The following is a 19717-nucleotide window of genomic DNA, read 5'->3' on the forward strand; positions in this document are numbered from 1 at the left end:
CCTATCATCACCATTGTTGTTTGGAATGTTGGAGTGTAACAATAGCTTGCAGTGGGAACTTACTATAGAAGGATTGTATCAAATCAACTGTGAAGTTTGTTCAAACTTGTAACATTCGAAGTACGATTTACTTACATTTAAAAATAATTACAAGTTCTGTTTATTTACATTTAAAAATTATTACGTTGTTAGGTAGCATAGAGCATTATATGTGTCCTGGATTGAATCCCATATAAATTTAGAATAACTAAATCGTGTTCCAATATCAAATATTCAACCATGTAGACTTAACTTTATTCTTTTCCACTATATCATTGCCTCCACCATAATTTTGATTTAGGTTAGGGCCTACATCATATGGTATTGAAAATATATTGTTTATTGTTATAATTTTACATTTATGCTTTTGACTGTTATGATGTTAATTTCAATGGTATAAAGGAATATTAAAATTTACGTAATTTTATTGTGATACAGTAAAAGTACGCCTGAAAATGTGATTTGCTTACGGAATAGCGATATATCGATAATCGTTCGATACATCGATATATTTTCTGCGATATATACCGTTTATTGAAATTAGATTTGTAATATATTGCAATACAAATATATCGGTATTAATTTATTTCATCCATCACTACTAAGCTCGTTCTCATAGAAGTTGTCGCGTGGCATTTCCAGTTTGTTTGCTTTCATATTTTCAAATCTTACTGTTACAATTTTGTGCTACACGTGTTTATTATTGTAGGAGAAAGAAATCTGAGTGAGGAACAGTGTTACCAAATGGACGGAAATTCCACAAAACTGACGGAATTTCAACGTAGCGGACGGGAAAAGAATGGCTTTGACGGGTGACGGATTTTCTGGCGGAAATTATGATTTACATCGTCTTTTGACTTTTTTTAGATGCTGTCATTTTAATTGCTTAATTTTTGGGTATTTTACTTTTTCTTCGATCAGTCCTGCCTGTGCCGAACCATGTTAAAGAATCCCGTTTCAAATCTCCTCGTAATCAAGTCAGAGATTGATGAATTATTATTATTTTAATCAAGATTGGTAAGTAAGCTGTGTTAAAACTTGTTTTTATTTGTATATAGATATATCGAGTGGGTCTTTTTTATTTTGACGGATTCTGACGGATTTCAAGGTGTTAGACTGACGGGGATACAATTTATGTGTTGGCAACACTGGTGAGGAATAGTCAGTTATTGTCGGGTGACACAAGGTATAAGATCGGTTAGCTAGAATGCCTAAATTCAGTAAACCATTGAAAAGTAAACTTCATGTTTGCGTTAGTGAACTTGGAGTGCTTGTGTTTTCAACACAAGGAATAGTTTTGTTATGTAAGGTTTGTGAAAAGACAGTTATTCACGAAAAAAAGTTTTTTATAAGTCAACATGTGTCACCTACGAAGTAAATATATAAGTTATGTTGATATAATTTCAATTTATTGCTAAAATATATTATGCCTTTTTAAAATTTATAATGCCTTTTTCAAAGATTATTGTGCTTTTTAACGTTTTTATTGCCTTTTTTGCCTGCCTATTTTAACTGTTATAAATGCCTAAACATCCGGGCTCTACTCATGAGTGTCACTTATGAGGTTCAAATCTGTCTTCTTCGGACAGTTGACTGAACTACGTCGTCCAATCTTTGTTCGGTTCTTGTACTATATGGATAAGTAGCATGGTTTGGATTATTTTTTGCGATTTCTGATCTTCATTTTATTCTTGCATTCCTATCGTCTAGGACAGGAATATGGAGACGGGAGAAAAAACGGAAACATCAGGTTCTATACAAGGATGAGCGTGAAATTGCATTTCGGATGCAACAATTCTTTCAGAACGAATCATAGAGCTCCATGTGTCCCACGTGCTATCCTGATAACGTTCCTACAATTCCTAACGATTCCGATTTCAGGGAGCGCTGTATCATTGAACTATTAGAGAGGAAATGGGCCAGTTAAATAAAAATCAGTAAAATCTTTGAATTTATTACATGCACTGAAAACAAAGCAATCACTGTTTTTTAATTGAATAAAAGTTTACTTTTACTGCTGGTAATACCTGGAAAATCATTAGTGTTTAATGAATAAAAAATTAACAAGTATCTTCATTTAGATTCGATATATTGCAGATGGCCTTGCTAAATAGCGTAAGAGAAGATTCATTTTCAGCTGTAAACTTAATGCTATAGTCTACCACTTGCTCTATCGGTATGAGGTAGAAAATAGTTTCTTAAGAAGTTTATAATTCCTCTTTAAAATCTCAGAAGCTTCTTTGAATTACTGAGACTGATATCCCTTCTGCTTTTGCACATCTTTTTCTGAGGTGTAGGTAGAAAAGCTGTCATTTTCTTTACAACTTAACAACAAACATTCAAGTCAACTCTTTAGTAAACTTAAATATATTTAATTAGCCTACTGAATCAGGCAAGTAATTATGAACTTTAATCAAAACATGTTAAGTGTTGACTGGAAAAGTAAGTGTTTACTGAATAAAAAAGTAATAACTGATCAGTATTCAGTAAACTCTGCATTGCAAATTATTATTTAAGTCTTATTCAATTGTCAGCAAGTAATCACTGAAATTTCTGTAGGCTACGTAAAAGAGTTTACTTATTTTATTCGACTGATATCTCGATCTATTATTTTCACAACGGATGTATAAATGCTATTCTTAATTATATGGTCACTTTCTACAAGAAGCCACAAACAGTTTTTTTTATTACAATATGCTTATGTGAATTTGTGTTAACTTTCTCTCGCTTATGTTTTACATCTGTTTTATCAACCTATTATTTGAAATGGTATTACTATTTTTATTGGTATTGTTTTTCGTCATTGTTATTCTAATTATTATTCATGTCTGTATAAAATGTTATGCTTTACTGGACTGCACCCAAGAATGAGCTCTTGCTCATTTCAGATAACTTTAGTCTGCATCATATCATATAAACGAAAATTTTAAATAAATTTGAATGAATTTGAAAAAACAAGCCTGAAACCATATTAAGCATTTTTACGGTCAGTAAACAAGAACAGCAACCAAATCAATAGTACTTCAATAGTCTTGCAGCATAATGTATTAATTTATGTTACAAAAATGGCACGATGGAACTTTAGTTATACAGATTAAGCGTAAAAAAATTACACTAGACTAACAACCATAAAGACTTGCCGCTCACTCCAAATGTAATGTAAATACAGATAATAATAAATTATTCTTATTACCATAGGTAGGAAGTTCGTGCCAACACATTAGATATAAGTTGAGTACAGATAAGAGTATAGATCTCACCTGCGCCTCGCTCTGCTCCCGCTCACTACAGACGATAAGCAGTTCACTTAAACAACGTGTAGTATGATTCTGTGGAGCTGTGTAGAGTAGTGAATAGTTTGAAGAATATTCTTAATTTATACTAATATTTTAGGTTCTCAACAAAGTGAGCTATTCTTTCATTATTTTAGTATTATTTACGTAATGTTAATATTATCCATGATTCCATAAAATTAAACCCACCTGTTATTAAATAATTATACAAACAGGAATGTGTAACACGTTTATTTTTTCCCGGATTATTCTTCGTTAAATGCTGACGTCTCGTGCTGCTATGCATTCGGTTGCGTTACAGTCCGAGTTCAACATCGGAATTACGATACGAACTTCCTAGCTGTCATTACAATAGAAATGAACATTTTTATTTAATACAATTATGCGTTTAATATTATATACTACATGGAAGATACACTACTAGATTCACAAAGTAGTTGTTCATCTATGATAGTAAGAAATACTGCTGTATCAGATTTCAGATTTACTCCAGTAACGCTTTGTGACGTAGAACGAATATTTTCAGAGCACAAATACTGTTTTTATTTTTTCCTGAACAAAAAAGAAGTATTTCTTTGATAAAATGAAAATGTTCATTGTTAATTGTTATAATGAGACTAGAATCATAATTGTATACGGTACTTTGTATGTTATTTTTATATGTACTGGTAAATTATAGATTGGGAGTTACGAAGTTTATAATAACAAATTACTGTTTTTTATGCTTTTGAATATCGTCATAAACTCACAATTTACTAAATTCGGAGGTGATAATTAATACTTTCCCACTGTAGGGGATTATTTAATAATAATAATAATAATAATAATAATAATAATAATAATAATAATAATAATATTAATATTATTATTATTATTATCATCATCATCATCATCATCACCATCACCACCTGTATGGATATAATTAAACTACTGCATCCATCCCATCGTAACTTTTAAATGTAAAAAAGAAAAAGTTCTTTGTACGAGAAAACAGTGGGGATCGAACACGTACGTCAGTAGTAACCGAATGAGCCACCACCATATAAGGAAATAATTTGTTTACTATTCCTATAAATAAATAAATATTATGGTTTATTTAACGACGCTCGTAACTGCAGAGGTCGCTGGTGTGCCGGAATTTTGTCCCGCACGAGTTTTTTTTACATTCTGTAAATCTACTGATATGAGCCTGTCGCATTTAAACACACTTAAATGCCATCGACCTGGGCCGGGATCGAAGCCGCAACCTCGAGCATAGAAGGCCAGCGCTATACCAACTACATTACCGAGGCTACAGAGGCCGACTTATTCTTATAAGTGTGAGAATATGTCTGACAAACTTCTTAATAACTTCGAAGAGTAGCTTACATTTATTTTAAATGCTTACTCTAATTCAGACTACAACTATATTTAGGGGTCTATGAAGGAATTACACAATGACACAAATATATCTGGTTGGGTTTAAGACGCAAAGAAATATACAATAAATAATATAATGAAAGATAAGCATCAATTTTAGATCTCACGTGTACTTCAAGCCCAAACATTTAGCCAAGACGATAATTAATTTTTCTGATTTGGAAGTGAGCATTTTGACGATATAAATGCGCACAATGTGCAAGGTTTCAAAGTAGGGACTGTATATTCGTCTGTGAAGAACTTAAGTGCATATTTCTGTCTTAACAAAAACCAACGCCTTAACTTCAGACTTCCTGCCTAACGTCTGTGCCAAAGAAGTTGCCGCAACACCACGGCGCATCAAGTAGTGTATGAAAATAGTAATGAAAGAACCAAGACGGCAAAATTCTGATGACGATTCCTTAATTAATCGCAACGCATTTCACAACTTTATTCTCCAGCATAAATCAGCTTTTTTTCAAGTCGTCAACTTCCACTCCCCCCCCCCCCTTCGTAATTATCATACTTCAGGACTTTTAATAATTCTGATTCGACTTCAAGCTTGGTTAATTCGTCCCTCTAACATTCGCTTTTTGCTTCTAATTTCTTTGTTCCAATGGCAAATACTTGACTTGTCGTTCATCCAGTCATTCCCATCTAGGAGGAACACCTCCCTGGAATAGGAGTGTAACATCACATTAATAAAATATGTGACTTGGGAAGAAAAAATAATTTTGAAGCATTTATTTATAACAATAAATGACAACATCCAATAGCTGAATAAACTTGTATCTTTGATCAGTCTGCTAGTAAATGTAGGCTTAACGAAATATGCCCCTGAAATTAATTTCCTTTCTCCTGAAACGTATATTATAGATTTGTTGGTTACACCCTTCTTCCGGGGAGGTCTTCAAATTGTAGAATATATTCCGCCGAAGCGTTGTGCTTAGTACATCATAAGAGTGGTGCACAGCGTATCAGTATAATTATGATAATTAATGGACCAATGTTGTAATGCCGGTAGGGGAAATGGGATTACTTGGGACCCATCGAAATTCGAACTCAGGTTACCAGCGTGAAAAGCCGACGCTGTAGTCTTTCGCTTCTAAATCTTTAACCGATCATTGTACGAGTTTCTGTCAGGTTTCAACATTATTAAGTCATACCACCGAATGTTTAATATTCTTATATGTAATTTTACTCTTCAAATGCCGTTACCCGATGGTCTGAGTAACGTCTATCCACGACGAAAACCAGGTTAAAACCCCGACGAATCTGAATTGTAGTCTCTGATGAACAAAGGCAACTTCTTCTTGGTCACTCTCATTTCCTCTACATGACCTCAGTAATTATTTCTTACTGTCTCATCAACATACCTCACTGACTTGTTAAGAAGTAAAACATATCCTCAAATATATAACAAGGTCACAATGAGCGTATTCCGAATCTCAGCGCTGAGCAATCTGATGACATCACGGTGTTCCGAATTTCACCGATGGCGTGACTGATGTTCCACTGGTGTCGCACCGGTGCCATCAGCTTGCAGAGGTGGTGGTAGTCTCCATCAGCCGCCATCAGTGAACCTGATTGGTTCTTGTATAGGGCGGGAATTAGCAGATGAATGACATCGTGCACTGTTGTGTCATGGAGGTGTGTTCTGCTTTAGTTCTGCTGTATTGTTTGTAATGAGCACAACGTAAAAACAATATGTTAATGGCTTATGAGCGAACATGTCAGTTATTACTACCGGTTCAAGAAATAAATTGTTTATGCTCTCTTTTCTTTGAATGAGATGGCAGTACGGAAATTTCGCAAAATTTTGCTAACGTAGCACAGACAACAACTTATACAGTCACCATGACAGCCATCGATCCTTCCAGCAGTTTTGTTCCTAATTCGCTGCAGCGTGACGTCATTGTTGTCCACCGGTCCGGTGAGATTCGAAATACGCTGAATATTTTAATAATAATTTACTTGAAGAGAACATCGATTAAAAGATGAAGAGAAGCATATCTTCTCATAAACCCATTGTCATAAACGATCACATCCTGAAAGAATATAATTACGTTCATTTAATTTTTACCGCGTCAATACAGCTTTATTTTGACTTTTCACTATCCTCGTTACACATATGTGTAAAATGGCTGTCACTCGAACAGTTGTCCTTCCAAGCTGAAGGTTCGGGTTCAATTTCCAGAGAGTTCAAATTGAATTTGTGATGATCAAAAATAATTCTGTGACAATACTTTTTGAAATACTTTCGTGTCTCCTGTCATTTCACCATCTCTCAATAATGCACAATCATTCTTATCGCCATCGTGCGCACATATCAATTTCTCATGAGACAAGCTGTATAAATCTGAATATTATAGATTTTTCTCCTCAAATATTAAATGTCTATAAATCTGGTTAAGAACGATGGACTTAAGAGAAATAAAAGTCCTTAGCATAACTTCCATCCGTGTCCTAAGATTCATAGCACATAAGACTTTGTCCTTTACTGTGTGAAAAATTTACAGGTCATCTGTTCACTGTCTTACACAGTCCCCTGCCTTTGTAGACAAATGCTTTACAAGCAAAATTCTCAACTGAGGCTGTATATTTCTCTGTGGTGCGTCTCATGAGATCACTGAGGTGTATAACGGAGAAAGCAGCAAGTAATAAAAAATGCGAGGGTGCAAATCTTTCTTGCGGGGACAGATACAATAAGGCAATCAGCTGCATCGTATTCAGGATCACATAGCGTAGGTACGGTCCCTTGAAATAAGAAATGTATGGATGCCTACGACGGATATTTTAAGGAAAAAGTAACCACAGGAATCCACAAAGCTGGTACCAAAATCTGAATCTTTGAGTATGACATCTTAACAGAGAGAGACTATTCAAAGTACTGCCCGAAAGTGTACAGCTTGGGTGCGTCATTGTATCTTTATTTACCACATCCACAGCAGCAATGCTTATACGCTCTGCATGTCACATAAACTGAAGTATAACATCGGGATTGTTTCTTATTTGATAAAAACATGAAGAGGACTTCATGAAAAATATCTCTTTGTACAATGGAAATACGTTGTCATTACAAATATTAAGCTAATATTAAGATTTATCCAGGACACCGGCGTAGATCACACGGTAGCGCGTTTGACTACTGATCCGAGATTGCGTTCGGGCAAAGGTCCGAATTCCGCTTGCGCTGATTGCCTGACTGAGTTTTATCCGAAGCTTTTCCAAACTGTAAGGCGAATGCCAGGTAATCTCATGGCAAATTAAAAGACTCGTCCCGCTATCACCAACTTCACTGACGCTGAATAACCTCGCAACTGATAAGTGTCGTTAAATAATCGATTAAAAGTATTTATCCACATGTGTTGGGGTAAACCATATATTTGAGAGACTTTTCGAAAATTCGAGGTAGGACAATAAAGTAATGAGATTGATTTTTTTCCCACCTGATGAGGCAACATCGCAGCCTCCTACCAAAGATATGTTTCACTTTGGTCCTTTCTCCACTCGAATTCCAACTGGAACCTCCCTGCAAGCCGTAATTGTGGAATAACTGCTTCATTAGTGAAGTTGTGTTTGCTCCTCGTCAATACAATGAAATCGTCGCGCTTGTATGAAACTCGGTGAAAATTCCACGACAACATATGAAACCTTCAGCAGGGTTTTGGAAATAAAGTTATGTCAAGAGCACAACATTTCCGATGGCAAAAAATCATTTGCCGAGGGCAGAAGCAACGTTAAAGATGAACACCAACAACTGCACGGACAGATGGCAACATTGCCATGATACGTGAAGTTGTACGAATGATAGCATAAGAATTGAACGTGAATCGGGAAACTGTTCACCTCATTCTAACTGAAGGCCTGGACATGAAAAAAAATTGTGCAAAAATCGTTCCAAAAAATCTCTTCGGGCAATAGTAAGATAAAAGGAGAAATGTGGCTGCTGATCTGTCTCAACTCTGCCGAAGCCTCCATATTCACCATGCGACTTCTTCTTATATTTCTTATTGTGAAAGGAGGCCTTATCAAACAAAAGATACGTCCAAAAAGCCGTAACCGAGGCATTAAACAGTGTCTCAAAAGATGAGTTTCATAGCTGGTACCAGCAATGGCAGCAACATTGGAATAAGTTTGTGCAGTCTCAAGGGAACTAGACCTACTTTGAAGATGATCACATTGTAGTTGGTTAGAAATGTAACTAAAATCATTTTTATACCAGTCTCATTACTTTATTGTCCGACCTCGTATAACTCGTAAAAACTAATTATGCAGAACCAATAAGCATACTGCGTTATATTCTTATGGTTATCCTAATAATGATACACGTAAATATCAAATTGACTTTAAGATTTGTCCAATCTAGGTAAGCTGCCAGAAATTTTAGAAAATTAATGTGCCCAGAATGTCTTAAATCCTTCTATACTTTAACGCAGATTAACTCTTCTTCATCCTTTCCAGAGTTCGAGTTTCATCCCGAATCCAAAGGCTTTCTTTAGAATTATTCTCTCCATCTTTTCCTCGGTCGTCCAATATCACACCTTCCAACCGGTTTAGAATTAAATTTTTGCCGTGGTAGGAGATCAGGGAGATCCTTTAAATATGACTGTACCATTTATATTAATAATTGCAATATCTTCTCCCATTGTTGTTTCAACATTTAATACTTTTTTTTATTTTTTCGTTTCTGATATAATCTCTCAAAGTTAAACCTCGTAGAAGTGACCTCATAATCTTCATCTCTGACGCTTAAATTATTTCTGTTAATTTTTAAATGAAGTGGAATTGTCATATTATTTAAAACAGCCCTTAGTCCATTGCTATTATCGTCGTTGAATATGTCCGCCCGGCAATTTTCTTTGGTATTGTGAGCGTTAAGTTTATACATTGACAGGTCATCAGCCCGCCACACAATTTCTATCCTCATTCACATGTTAGTGTAATGTTCTTTGCATGTCTGCCAACAGTTTCTCATTTGTATGTCAAGAAATGCTTTGTACTCAAAAACTTCTGAGGCCCGGGAGAACAAATAATATACTTTCATGTTCATAATCTTATTATCATTATTATAATTTTAAAAGCACAGATAAAAGAGTATGGAAAATTTTAAATGAGCACGGTACAATATAATCAGCACACTTCCTTATCATCACGAAGTTGCTACGTGTATATTTACCGAAGATTTTCAACACATTTCTAGGCAAGATTAATTTCATATGCCTAATACGACTTTTTTCCGTAATAATTATGGAATTATTCCATACAAATCATAATATCGCTATCCATGTTCGCAGGAGCGGAACTTTTCGCGAAACGCCGGAAGAAGTCCGAGAAGTGGGTGGTGGACGAGACGACGGTGAAGTCGGCATCCTCGAGCACCACGACCACGGAGCTGATCTCCTCCTCCACCACCCACACGCAGCAACAGCAGCAGGGCAAGATGCCGCCCATACCCACGTACATGGAAGAGTCCACCAAGCGCGCCGAGGTCATGCAGAAGCTCAACGAGATCCAGGTACGCTTTGTCAATGCACTATGAACACTTTCAACATGCCGTAGGTTATGTACGAAATAGGCCGAGGTTGATCTTAGAACTGCATTTTATCCCTCACGTTCTCACTTCTATAAGCACCAACGCTAAACATCCATAAGTAGGTGGACTCCCTGGCCACGTGGTCAGAATATGGCAGGGCTACTCTTTAGAATATAACCTACAGAAAATACGAAAATACAATTAAGGGAATAAAATACAGTAAATCTAAAATTTCTTGCTGGAAAAGAAATAAGCACCTAAGCAAAAAAAGCTACCGTTTGATCACAGGGGAGACACTTGTTTTGTAGAGTCTAAGCGTCTAAATCAATGCAGCTCTTCTTCCATGATATTAAGCCATTAAAAGGGCTGTACTAGAAATCCAGTAGGTACTACAACTATGCAGCTGCCTTGGGCGGCAAATCTGAGGGAACGGTTTTTAAGCTACCATATTACTATTAATGTTTATATATATATATATATATATATATATATATATATATATATATATATAAATTTTATTCATAACTCTTTAAAAGAGTACATGAACTTAAACGCACAATGAAAAGGATATGAATAACATCGGCAACAGTCGGTTCAAATTTAATCAATGGTCTGCCAACGGAAAAAGGACAGTTTTTCAATAATTGTGTCACAATGCGATCATAGCACTTTTTACAATGTTATGACCTCTCACTGTGAGAGTCTCACGTGATAAACTTAAAGAACTTACTTATAAGCTTACTTACATATATTAGATACGTTAGGAAGGGAAATATCGTTGCTCGCAATCATAAGCTTTGTGACGACTGATGTGAGACGCCGCTAACTCTGTCATAAGCACAGATCACACACAAATTCGCTCCTGATCATATAAATATTATTTCTATGATTTCACTCATTGTTTTCCCTTCCCCACCTTTGGAACGAACCTTCTGCCATTATCTGTTCCTAATTTAGGTAATGATGTAACTCACGAAATTTCCATATACACGAATTTCACAACAAATACCGATAATACTTTAGGTTCCCGCGATTTTCACCGCGCATGCATGTGGAAAACACAATGGCAAAGTCTTATTCCCGCAGTGTGCGGTAGCCCATTGGTAAAATGATTGACTACCTACTGGAACACAAACTACCGGTACTCTTCTTCTTTTGATTTAAGGGTTTACATTTCAACTTTAGCACTTAGGTAAAAAATAGCCCCTTGTGCAATCCATGACCTGGAAATCAACCCAGCAGACCACAATGTCACACCAGCTTTGCGATGCTACTAGGTTTAATTTCCTGAAATTCCTCAGGAGACAATAAATATTCCCCGAGGTAATGATGTCCGATTTGGCTTAGACTGGACCATCCAACAAAATGTGGGGTGATAACTCAATACCCATCTCACATTTCCTCCAAGTTGGGCCATCACTAAAGCCCAATATGTGTAGGTACTTATTTAGATGGCAATTTCCAGTCAAAAATCCGGTTACTCATCTTAGAATTCTCTTCCCAAGGCCAGGAGTTGTTTAGTTGAGTCAGGTTTTGGTTCTCCAATAAGAAGTTTAATCTGTCTCATAGCTATTGCAGAACTCCAAGGTTCTAGTAATCCTTTCATTCCCCTTCCTCATTCTCCTATCCTCGCTTCTTTGTTTTCTTTTCCTTTTGTGGAATATTTTCATTCATAGTATTCTATCCAAGGACAGGTCTTTCACTGCAAACCCAGCATTATCCAGCCTTTCCTATTTTCTGCCTTCCTCTTAGTTTTAGCATATGATCCATACATCTTAATATCGTCCATTATTTGACATCTTCTGCCCCAAACTCTTCTCCCGTTTACCATTCCTTCCAGTGTATCCTTCAGTAGGCAATTTCTTTTCAGCCAGTGACCCAACAAATTTCTTTTTTATCTTCCTGATCAGTTTCAGCATTATTCTTTCTTCACGCGCTTTTCGTTTCTTATTCTGTCTGTCCATTTCACACGCTCCATCCTTCTCCATATCCACATTTCAAAGGCTTCTAGTCGCTTCCCTTCACTTCGTCGTAATGTCCATTTTTCTGCCCCATACAATGTTACACTTCACACAAAGCACTTCATTAGTCTCTTCCTTAATTCTTTTTCCAGAGGTCCGCATAAGATGCTCCTTTTTCTATTAAACGCTTACTTTGCCATTGCGATTCTCCTTTTAACTTCCTGGAAGCAGCTCATGTTATTGCTTATTGTACACCCCAAGTATTTGAAGCTATCCACTTGCTCTACTGTTTCATTTAGAATTCGCAAGTTTACCTTCTTTACTTTTCTTCCTACGACCATGGTCTTCGTCTTGTTGGCATTTATTTTCATGTTATATTACTCACTGCTGTCATTTAACTCAATATATCGTCCTCTATTTATTTTTTTCGTCTACATGCTAGACCTAAATGTTCCATGCGAAATGTTATCGAATTTATTATAATTTATATTACCTAGGTTGATATACATACATATAATCATATCACCGGAAAAAATATTACCTAAATTTGTAGGTGGATGACAATGTAAATATAAAAAAGACATAATTTAGAGCGTAATGTTGTTTCTGTAATTTATATAGGAGCGGTTCACGCAGCCTAGGATTCGAATGGTTAAATCTCCGTGGGAAGCTGCCTTGCAGACAGGCTCAGTGGATACTGCTTTTCAAGAGATGCCACCTCTGTTGACACCAAGAGGCTTTGTTGCTGCACCGACTGCAGACATGTTCGAGTCCCTGTACAATGTGCCCCAGGCGCAGGCACCACCTCCACAGCCCCAGCCTGCTCCTGCACCAGCCCCTGCACCCGCATTCAGCTATGCACCACCACCACCACCACAACCCATCATCCCTGCCAAGACTCAAACACTCACCTACCAGCAGAGAATCTCCGAGACCGAGAGGCAGAACTTGTACAAGCCCAAGGTGCCTAGGGGTTGGGGCACAGGCCAGCAGCAAAAGCAGCAACAGCAGCAAACTTATGGTAAGTGATCACTCATCCGTACCTTAGAACGAGAAACAGTGTTACCCGGTATTTCGCTAGTCACGCCATTAAGTTGTTATCACAAGAATTCCTGAATATGTGAACCAAAAATCAAGCAAACAAATATTTGTAAACAAAAATACAGTATTATCAATGACTGTAACAGTTTATCTTGCAGAACAAATATCAAATTGCAATTACGCGGATTTTAACATATTCTATTATTTTAAAAAGATGCAATACTTTTCTAAGAATGTGTTGAACAATAGGAATGATGAACCAATGGAACCTTGAAAAGAACTTAATTAAAATATGACAAGGTGAATAAAACTCACTGGAATATGCGAGAGAAAACTGAAAACTGAACTGCAATTCTTGTTTTAATACATCATTTACTAAAAAAAAAAAAAAAAAAAAAAAAAAAAAAAAAAAAAAAAAAAAAAAAAAATTACATTAAGTTTTTAGAATGTTTTGAATATCGGTAATGGAAATTTTGAACCAACAAAATCTCGAAAAACACTCAATTAAAATTTGAGCAAGTGATGAAAATCTCTAAGCTAAATTATTCAAGCAAAAATTTAACACTGAATGGGAAAGAAGAAAGACAAATGAATCAGCACAATTGATATTCATATATTCGGTGGTGGATACACATTTTAAAAATAAGAAAGATTAGATAATTTAATTGTGTGAATATAAAGACAGAAACAATACCTATGTTTTCAGAAAGCCAACAGAGGCTGTTAATTACAAATGCAAAAGAACATCGAGCTGTCGGATGCCCTCTCACTAGATGGATGAATTTTCTTGAAGTTGGGAATAAACTAACAAGTCTAAACTGGCGATGATCCTATATAGAATCACACTACATACAGGCTTTAACAATAATCCAGTTTTATAGGCTTCACTCATTCTGCTAACTTTTTTTTTTTGAAGTCATAAAATAAAAAGATACAGTGCACGGACTCATAAAATGAGAAAATAAAAAAAAGGGGGGGGGAGAATCAAAATGTCTGCTATTCATCCAAAATTTTAGCAGCGTCTTCATGATAACATTTACAACTGAAAAAACGTGATTTAAAGACATGCTATGAAAGATGAAGAATGATTAACAAACAATTAACAAAGAAATTTTATGGCAACAGTAGAAAAATACATTTGAATATTTAAATTTTGTACATTTTCATGAGTAACCAGGTTCCCTTATGTTTCTTATAAAATTTTGCAAATTTGGTGACATTTTGGTTCTATCTGTACTATAGTTTCAACATAGAAAGTGTCAGAAATCTTCGCAGTTTCTTCAGATTTCGAGAAAAAGAAACTTAAATCTAATATGTTTTCCGAAGTGATACAGTGTTAAAAGTTGTGTAATCAAGATGTACTAATATGTTTCTTGGAATATTTCTTCTGCTTTAAAATATAGTCAAAGTTAAAGAGCATAATAAGTATATTCAAGCAAGACAAAGATAACAAAAGACGCTATTAATGGTGTGACTTGTGTTCTAAGCAATAAAAATCATTGCATATAAGGTATTGAACAATTCATTTGAGTCTGAGCTAACCCAAATAAGTATTTTTTATGAATTTTTTTTTTTAGTTTCCGACATACATAGAAAAACAAATTAACAATGAGTTCTAGGCCTATATGATTTTTTTGTACTACAGCCTTATAAACAGTCTTTAACATTAGTGAAAATCGTGCATAATATGCTATATTATTGTACTATAACCGTAAAATATTACAATGCCAACTAAAACGTCATGACTTCTATTATGACGGTATTACTTGTGCCACAAAGGTTAACATTGTGAAACGATTTGGCATGCTAATACATCATTGTTGCCATAGCAATCTCTTTCTTTATAGACCATGATATCAAACTACCCATAATTACAAATTTGATGTTATTTCTTTATTAATTAATTAATGTTTCTAAATTATAAAATGGATTAGCTCATTCTCCTAAAGAGCCACTCAAATGATATTCTAGAAACATTTCTTTAGTAAAAGTTAATTCATGTATTTTAAATCAAATAACGCACCTATGATGTGAAACCATTTTAATGAAATTTCTCATGATCAAGCGGTAAGTACAAAGCCTACTATTTCTTGTAATCATTCCATTTTACCCAGTATACTTGATCTTTATGTGTAGTGTTAAGAAATATCATCCTACAACACAACAAGCACCCTGTCTTTAATGTTTTACAAACAATCTTCAATATTTATAAGACATTGTTTACATTCCCATATTTTGGATTTTTCTCGCAAAGTTCCACAATCCCATGAACTTTGATTCCGAAAAGACAGCAGCAGAGGCCTATGGGACCAAACATTCTAGTTAAGTTTTCTAGAAACTATGATTTCAGAGTCGTTGACATGGCAAACAAAACTCCTATCATTCAGATTCCAAACAAATCAATAAACATGATTCCAAAAGATACACAAAACGATACAAGGATAACAAGCAGATAAACGAGATTAATTTCTCTGAAAAAGACATTCTTCATATTATATGGTGTACTGCTAACTCTGCCTGGGATAAATGTGTCAGCACCTTCCCACAACCTTTCTTGTGTTTTAACTATAATAAGGTCTGCTAATCAAATGTCAGTAATATTTACAGATATGCAAACACAAGCATGTTATCTACGAGATTGCTTTCGATTCCTTTACGTACTTAATTGTTATATAAACAGCAATAAACATATGAAAATTTGTTTTGAGGTTTGAATTTATTAAAAGATGTTTTATCATTTAGTGTTTGTATATCTATAATCATTATTTACCATATTTACGTGCAGTGTACATTTCTTATAGTAACAATATTAATTGTTATTTAAAAGTTAGTGAAAGTAACAAAATATGATACTGTACTGCATCTTAATGTCTAATTACATGTTACATTATATACTGTAATTAATTAGATATTAATATTACTAGTAATATTAATAGAATAAAGCTACATTTCTCTACCTATGTGTTTCAACATGATTTTTGATAACAGCAGCAGATTCGAAATACTGAATTACAGTAAAATACTAAAGACAAAGCTGAAATATAGTTCTCGTGTGTTTTACACAAATAAGAGGTCTCACTCATTCAGGTTTCAAAAACAATCCTTGTAAGGAAGAATTTTGATTTAAACAAAACGAATTCAAGTAGAAATAAGCAACCATACGTAACAATTCGTACTCTACATTAAATTTCATTCGTATACCATGCAAGAAACACCACTGAAAAGATCACAATCTAAATTAAATTGTAGTATTAGGACCCTGCACAATAATATAGTGATAGACTTGTGTTGAGTAACAAAACTTTCCCCATAAAATTGAGTACTGGTAGTGGTACGGTATACTGTGAGTGAAAAGTTTAACTCCTCCTTTAAATTATCCCTTAAAATTAAGCTTGTTTATTAAAGAACTAAATATAAATTTAAAAATATAGATGTTGGGTGCTTTGAAGAACTATTTCTTAAATTATATCTACAACTTGAGACTCTTTCATAGGTCTAACATGACTTCGAAATTCTAAGTAGTCCTATCTATAATTATCCTCACAACAGTCAAGATCTTTAATACATATATTCATGTTCTGCCCATGGACAGGTCTTTCACTGCAAACACAGCATTCTCCACTCTTTCCTATTTTCTGCCTTCCTCTTAGTCTCCACACATGATCCACATACCTTAATGTCGTCTATCATCTGATATCTTCTTCTGCCCCGAACTCTTCTCCCATTCACCATTCCTCCTAGTGCATCCTTCAGGAGGCAGTTTCTTCTTAGTCAGTGACCCAACCAATTCCTTTTTCTCTTTCTGATCAGTTTCAGTATCATTCTTTCTTCACCCACTCTTTCCAACACAACTTCATTTCTTATTTTGTCTGTTCACTTCACATGCTCCATTCTTCTCCATATCCACATTTCTGCCCATATAATGCCACACTCCACACAAATCTTTAATAGAAAGACCTACAATTACCAAATACGAAACGAGTTGGTTCCTAACGTCTGCAGAAGTATTGAGTGAAGACCTTCCTGGACTCTGTTAGTAGAGCAAAGTACCGATAAAAAATTCCATTTCTGTAGTGAAGTGCATAAGGCAAAAATGCATTACCCCGATGATAAAAAGGTGAAGATGGATCAGGGATGATAAGTAGCAAGGATGAATTTGAGATTTGGATGAGAAAAGACTGTTCTGAGTACACTCAGATAGGGATTTTGTTCTTTAACATCCGAAAATCTATAACAAAGGTCTTCATGCTGTATTTCACTTCTGAAGGAAGCAAAGCTAATGATTATTGGCCTTAAAAGTCGACTGTCCTCAGATGAATTTGAATCCATGTACCTCCCATCTATGGCATAAATGTTAAGTTAACCACTCGACTACGAATTACAAATTTGTCCAGACAATTTTAGTTTAGTCTTAAATGCTGAATTAATATTTATCTATCATTAATAAAAAAATCATGAGCCCCAAGTAATATTATTTAATTTTAAAATTTTAAGTTTGAATAATCTTTGTGAATTAGCACAGAAGAGGAGTAGACTGTTTAATAAAACCTGTAATTATATATGGATAGTTTAAAGAATTGTGATCAAAATACTGTCTTTATTACCATGGTAGCAAGTACATCACACATTCGTACACACAATCATCGTCAGAACAACTTAAATAAGTGACCTTAAAAAGTAACTTTCACTGACATTTCCCAATCGATTTTTATGATTATAATACTTTCTTCACACAGTCGTATGGAGAAAGTAATGAGAGACACAGGAATCATAAAATTTCCTGTGTAGTGAAATGTAGCTAACCTTGCTAACGCAGTAACTCAACATTCCACAGGTTTTAAGGAGTTTAACTTGTCGACTGCAGCAACGCAATCAACCAAACAATCTACTACTACTGCAACCACTACAACTAACAGCTTAGCTGAGGAAGTGACTGCTGCTACTTCTGCTGCTCCTACTGCAGCACCAGCAACCGCACCTACCCCCTCGTTCCGCCCTTCCACCCCCTTCTCTGTGTACATCCCGGGCACACCCACTCCCGGTAGCCGACCTGCAACCCCTGCACCAGTCCAGGCACCAGCCCCTGCACCAGCTCCTGCTCCTGCACCCACTGAAACCGCACCCATCCTAACCACGGAGGCACAAGTTGACGATAAGCAAGTGGCGAAGGAATATCTGGAGCAGAATCTGCCATCCGAGAGCAAGTTAAAGCAGGAGGTATCAATATCACAGGAGAGCATCAGTCAAACGCAGGTTACACAGGAACAGGTTTCTGGAGGAAATTGGTTCAACGCCGCAGAGCCTCCTGCGATACAAAACTTTGGCCGTGTAACAGCTCCAGCACATGTTTACAAACCTCCAAGTGGGCCAGACCCGTCTGGTGCATTCCCATTTACAGATGCTGACCTACCGATATATCAGACAGAAACGAGTCAGGTGTCTGCCAGCAAGAAGGAGACACAATTCACCAGCAAGGTACAACAGCAACAGCAGACGTCGATGCAGTACTCCAGTTCATACAAGCAGACCGAGATCATCAGCCAGGAGAGTGGGACAATGTATGAGGCACGGCCAATCAAATCACTAATCCAGACATTCGAACAAAGCAGCAGGCCCCCCATGAAGTACAAACAGATTCAGAAGGAGGGTGCCAATATCGTAAAGAAGAATATACCGGCAGCACAAGCTCCAAAACAACCTCCACCGACGCAAATGGTTAATGGAAATGTATATTATGTGGCAAGCGCTCATGTTGAGACAAGGCAATTTGCACCACAGCCAGCTGAAGTTTCAACACAGGCAACGCAGCAGATAACAGGATATGAGACCTCTGAAACCCAGTTTCAGAAATTCTCGTCATTCTCATCGAGTGAGCAGCAGCAGAGCTTAACGCAGACCACGAGTATAACCCAGCAGGAACAAAGTTCCTCCACCCAAAATTTCCAATCCAGCTCTCTCCAAACGTCAGCAGCGACTCAACAGCAGCTTTTAACACAAATAACAGGCAAGATAGCAATTTTTAATACTTCTGCTTATTTTTTGCTCCCTTTTCCGATATTTTTGTACTATTTTTAAGTAGCCTTTATTTTCACAGACTAACATTCGTTGCTTTAAGATATTAAGTGTTCTGCATGTATGTATTTGTCCTTGAGTGAAGTGAGAGAACTTATTTACTACAACTTACTTAAGATTTTATAATGAGAACTATTCCATGATTTCCTTGACTTGTTTATTGTTTAGTAGCCATATAACAATACGATACACTTTTCTTCACTCATATAATATTTAAATGAGTGGTAGAATCTCGCCAAATATAGTAATCTTGTAAAATTTTTACTTGTTCCACATCTTAAAGCTTCAATGCTAATGTAAGATCTATGTACTACAATAAACGAAAATGAAAAATGAAATCAGTAATTTAATGCATTATGGATACTATGAACATTAAT

The 19717-nt window shown here is 35.7% G+C and overlaps 1 protein-coding gene across 1 annotated transcript in view; it reads left to right on the plus strand.

Annotated features, from left to right (window-relative positions):
- The window catches only part of LOC138701546 (serine-rich adhesin for platelets-like), a 283122-nt gene that overhangs the window by 256636 nt on the left and 6769 nt on the right, over positions 1-19717 (plus strand). Inside the window, exons 14-16 of the mRNA XM_069828550.1 lie at positions 10028-10248; positions 12849-13248; positions 18103-19272. Coding sequence (XP_069684651.1) covers positions 10028-10248; positions 12849-13248; positions 18103-19272 — 1791 coding nt within the window. The remainder of the gene's footprint in view (positions 1-10027; positions 10249-12848; positions 13249-18102; positions 19273-19717) is intronic.

Source organism: Periplaneta americana, chromosome 6 (assembly GCF_040183065.1).
Source record: "Periplaneta americana isolate PAMFEO1 chromosome 6, P.americana_PAMFEO1_priV1, whole genome shotgun sequence".
Classification (NCBI taxonomy): domain Eukaryota; kingdom Metazoa; phylum Arthropoda; class Insecta; order Blattodea; family Blattidae; genus Periplaneta; species Periplaneta americana.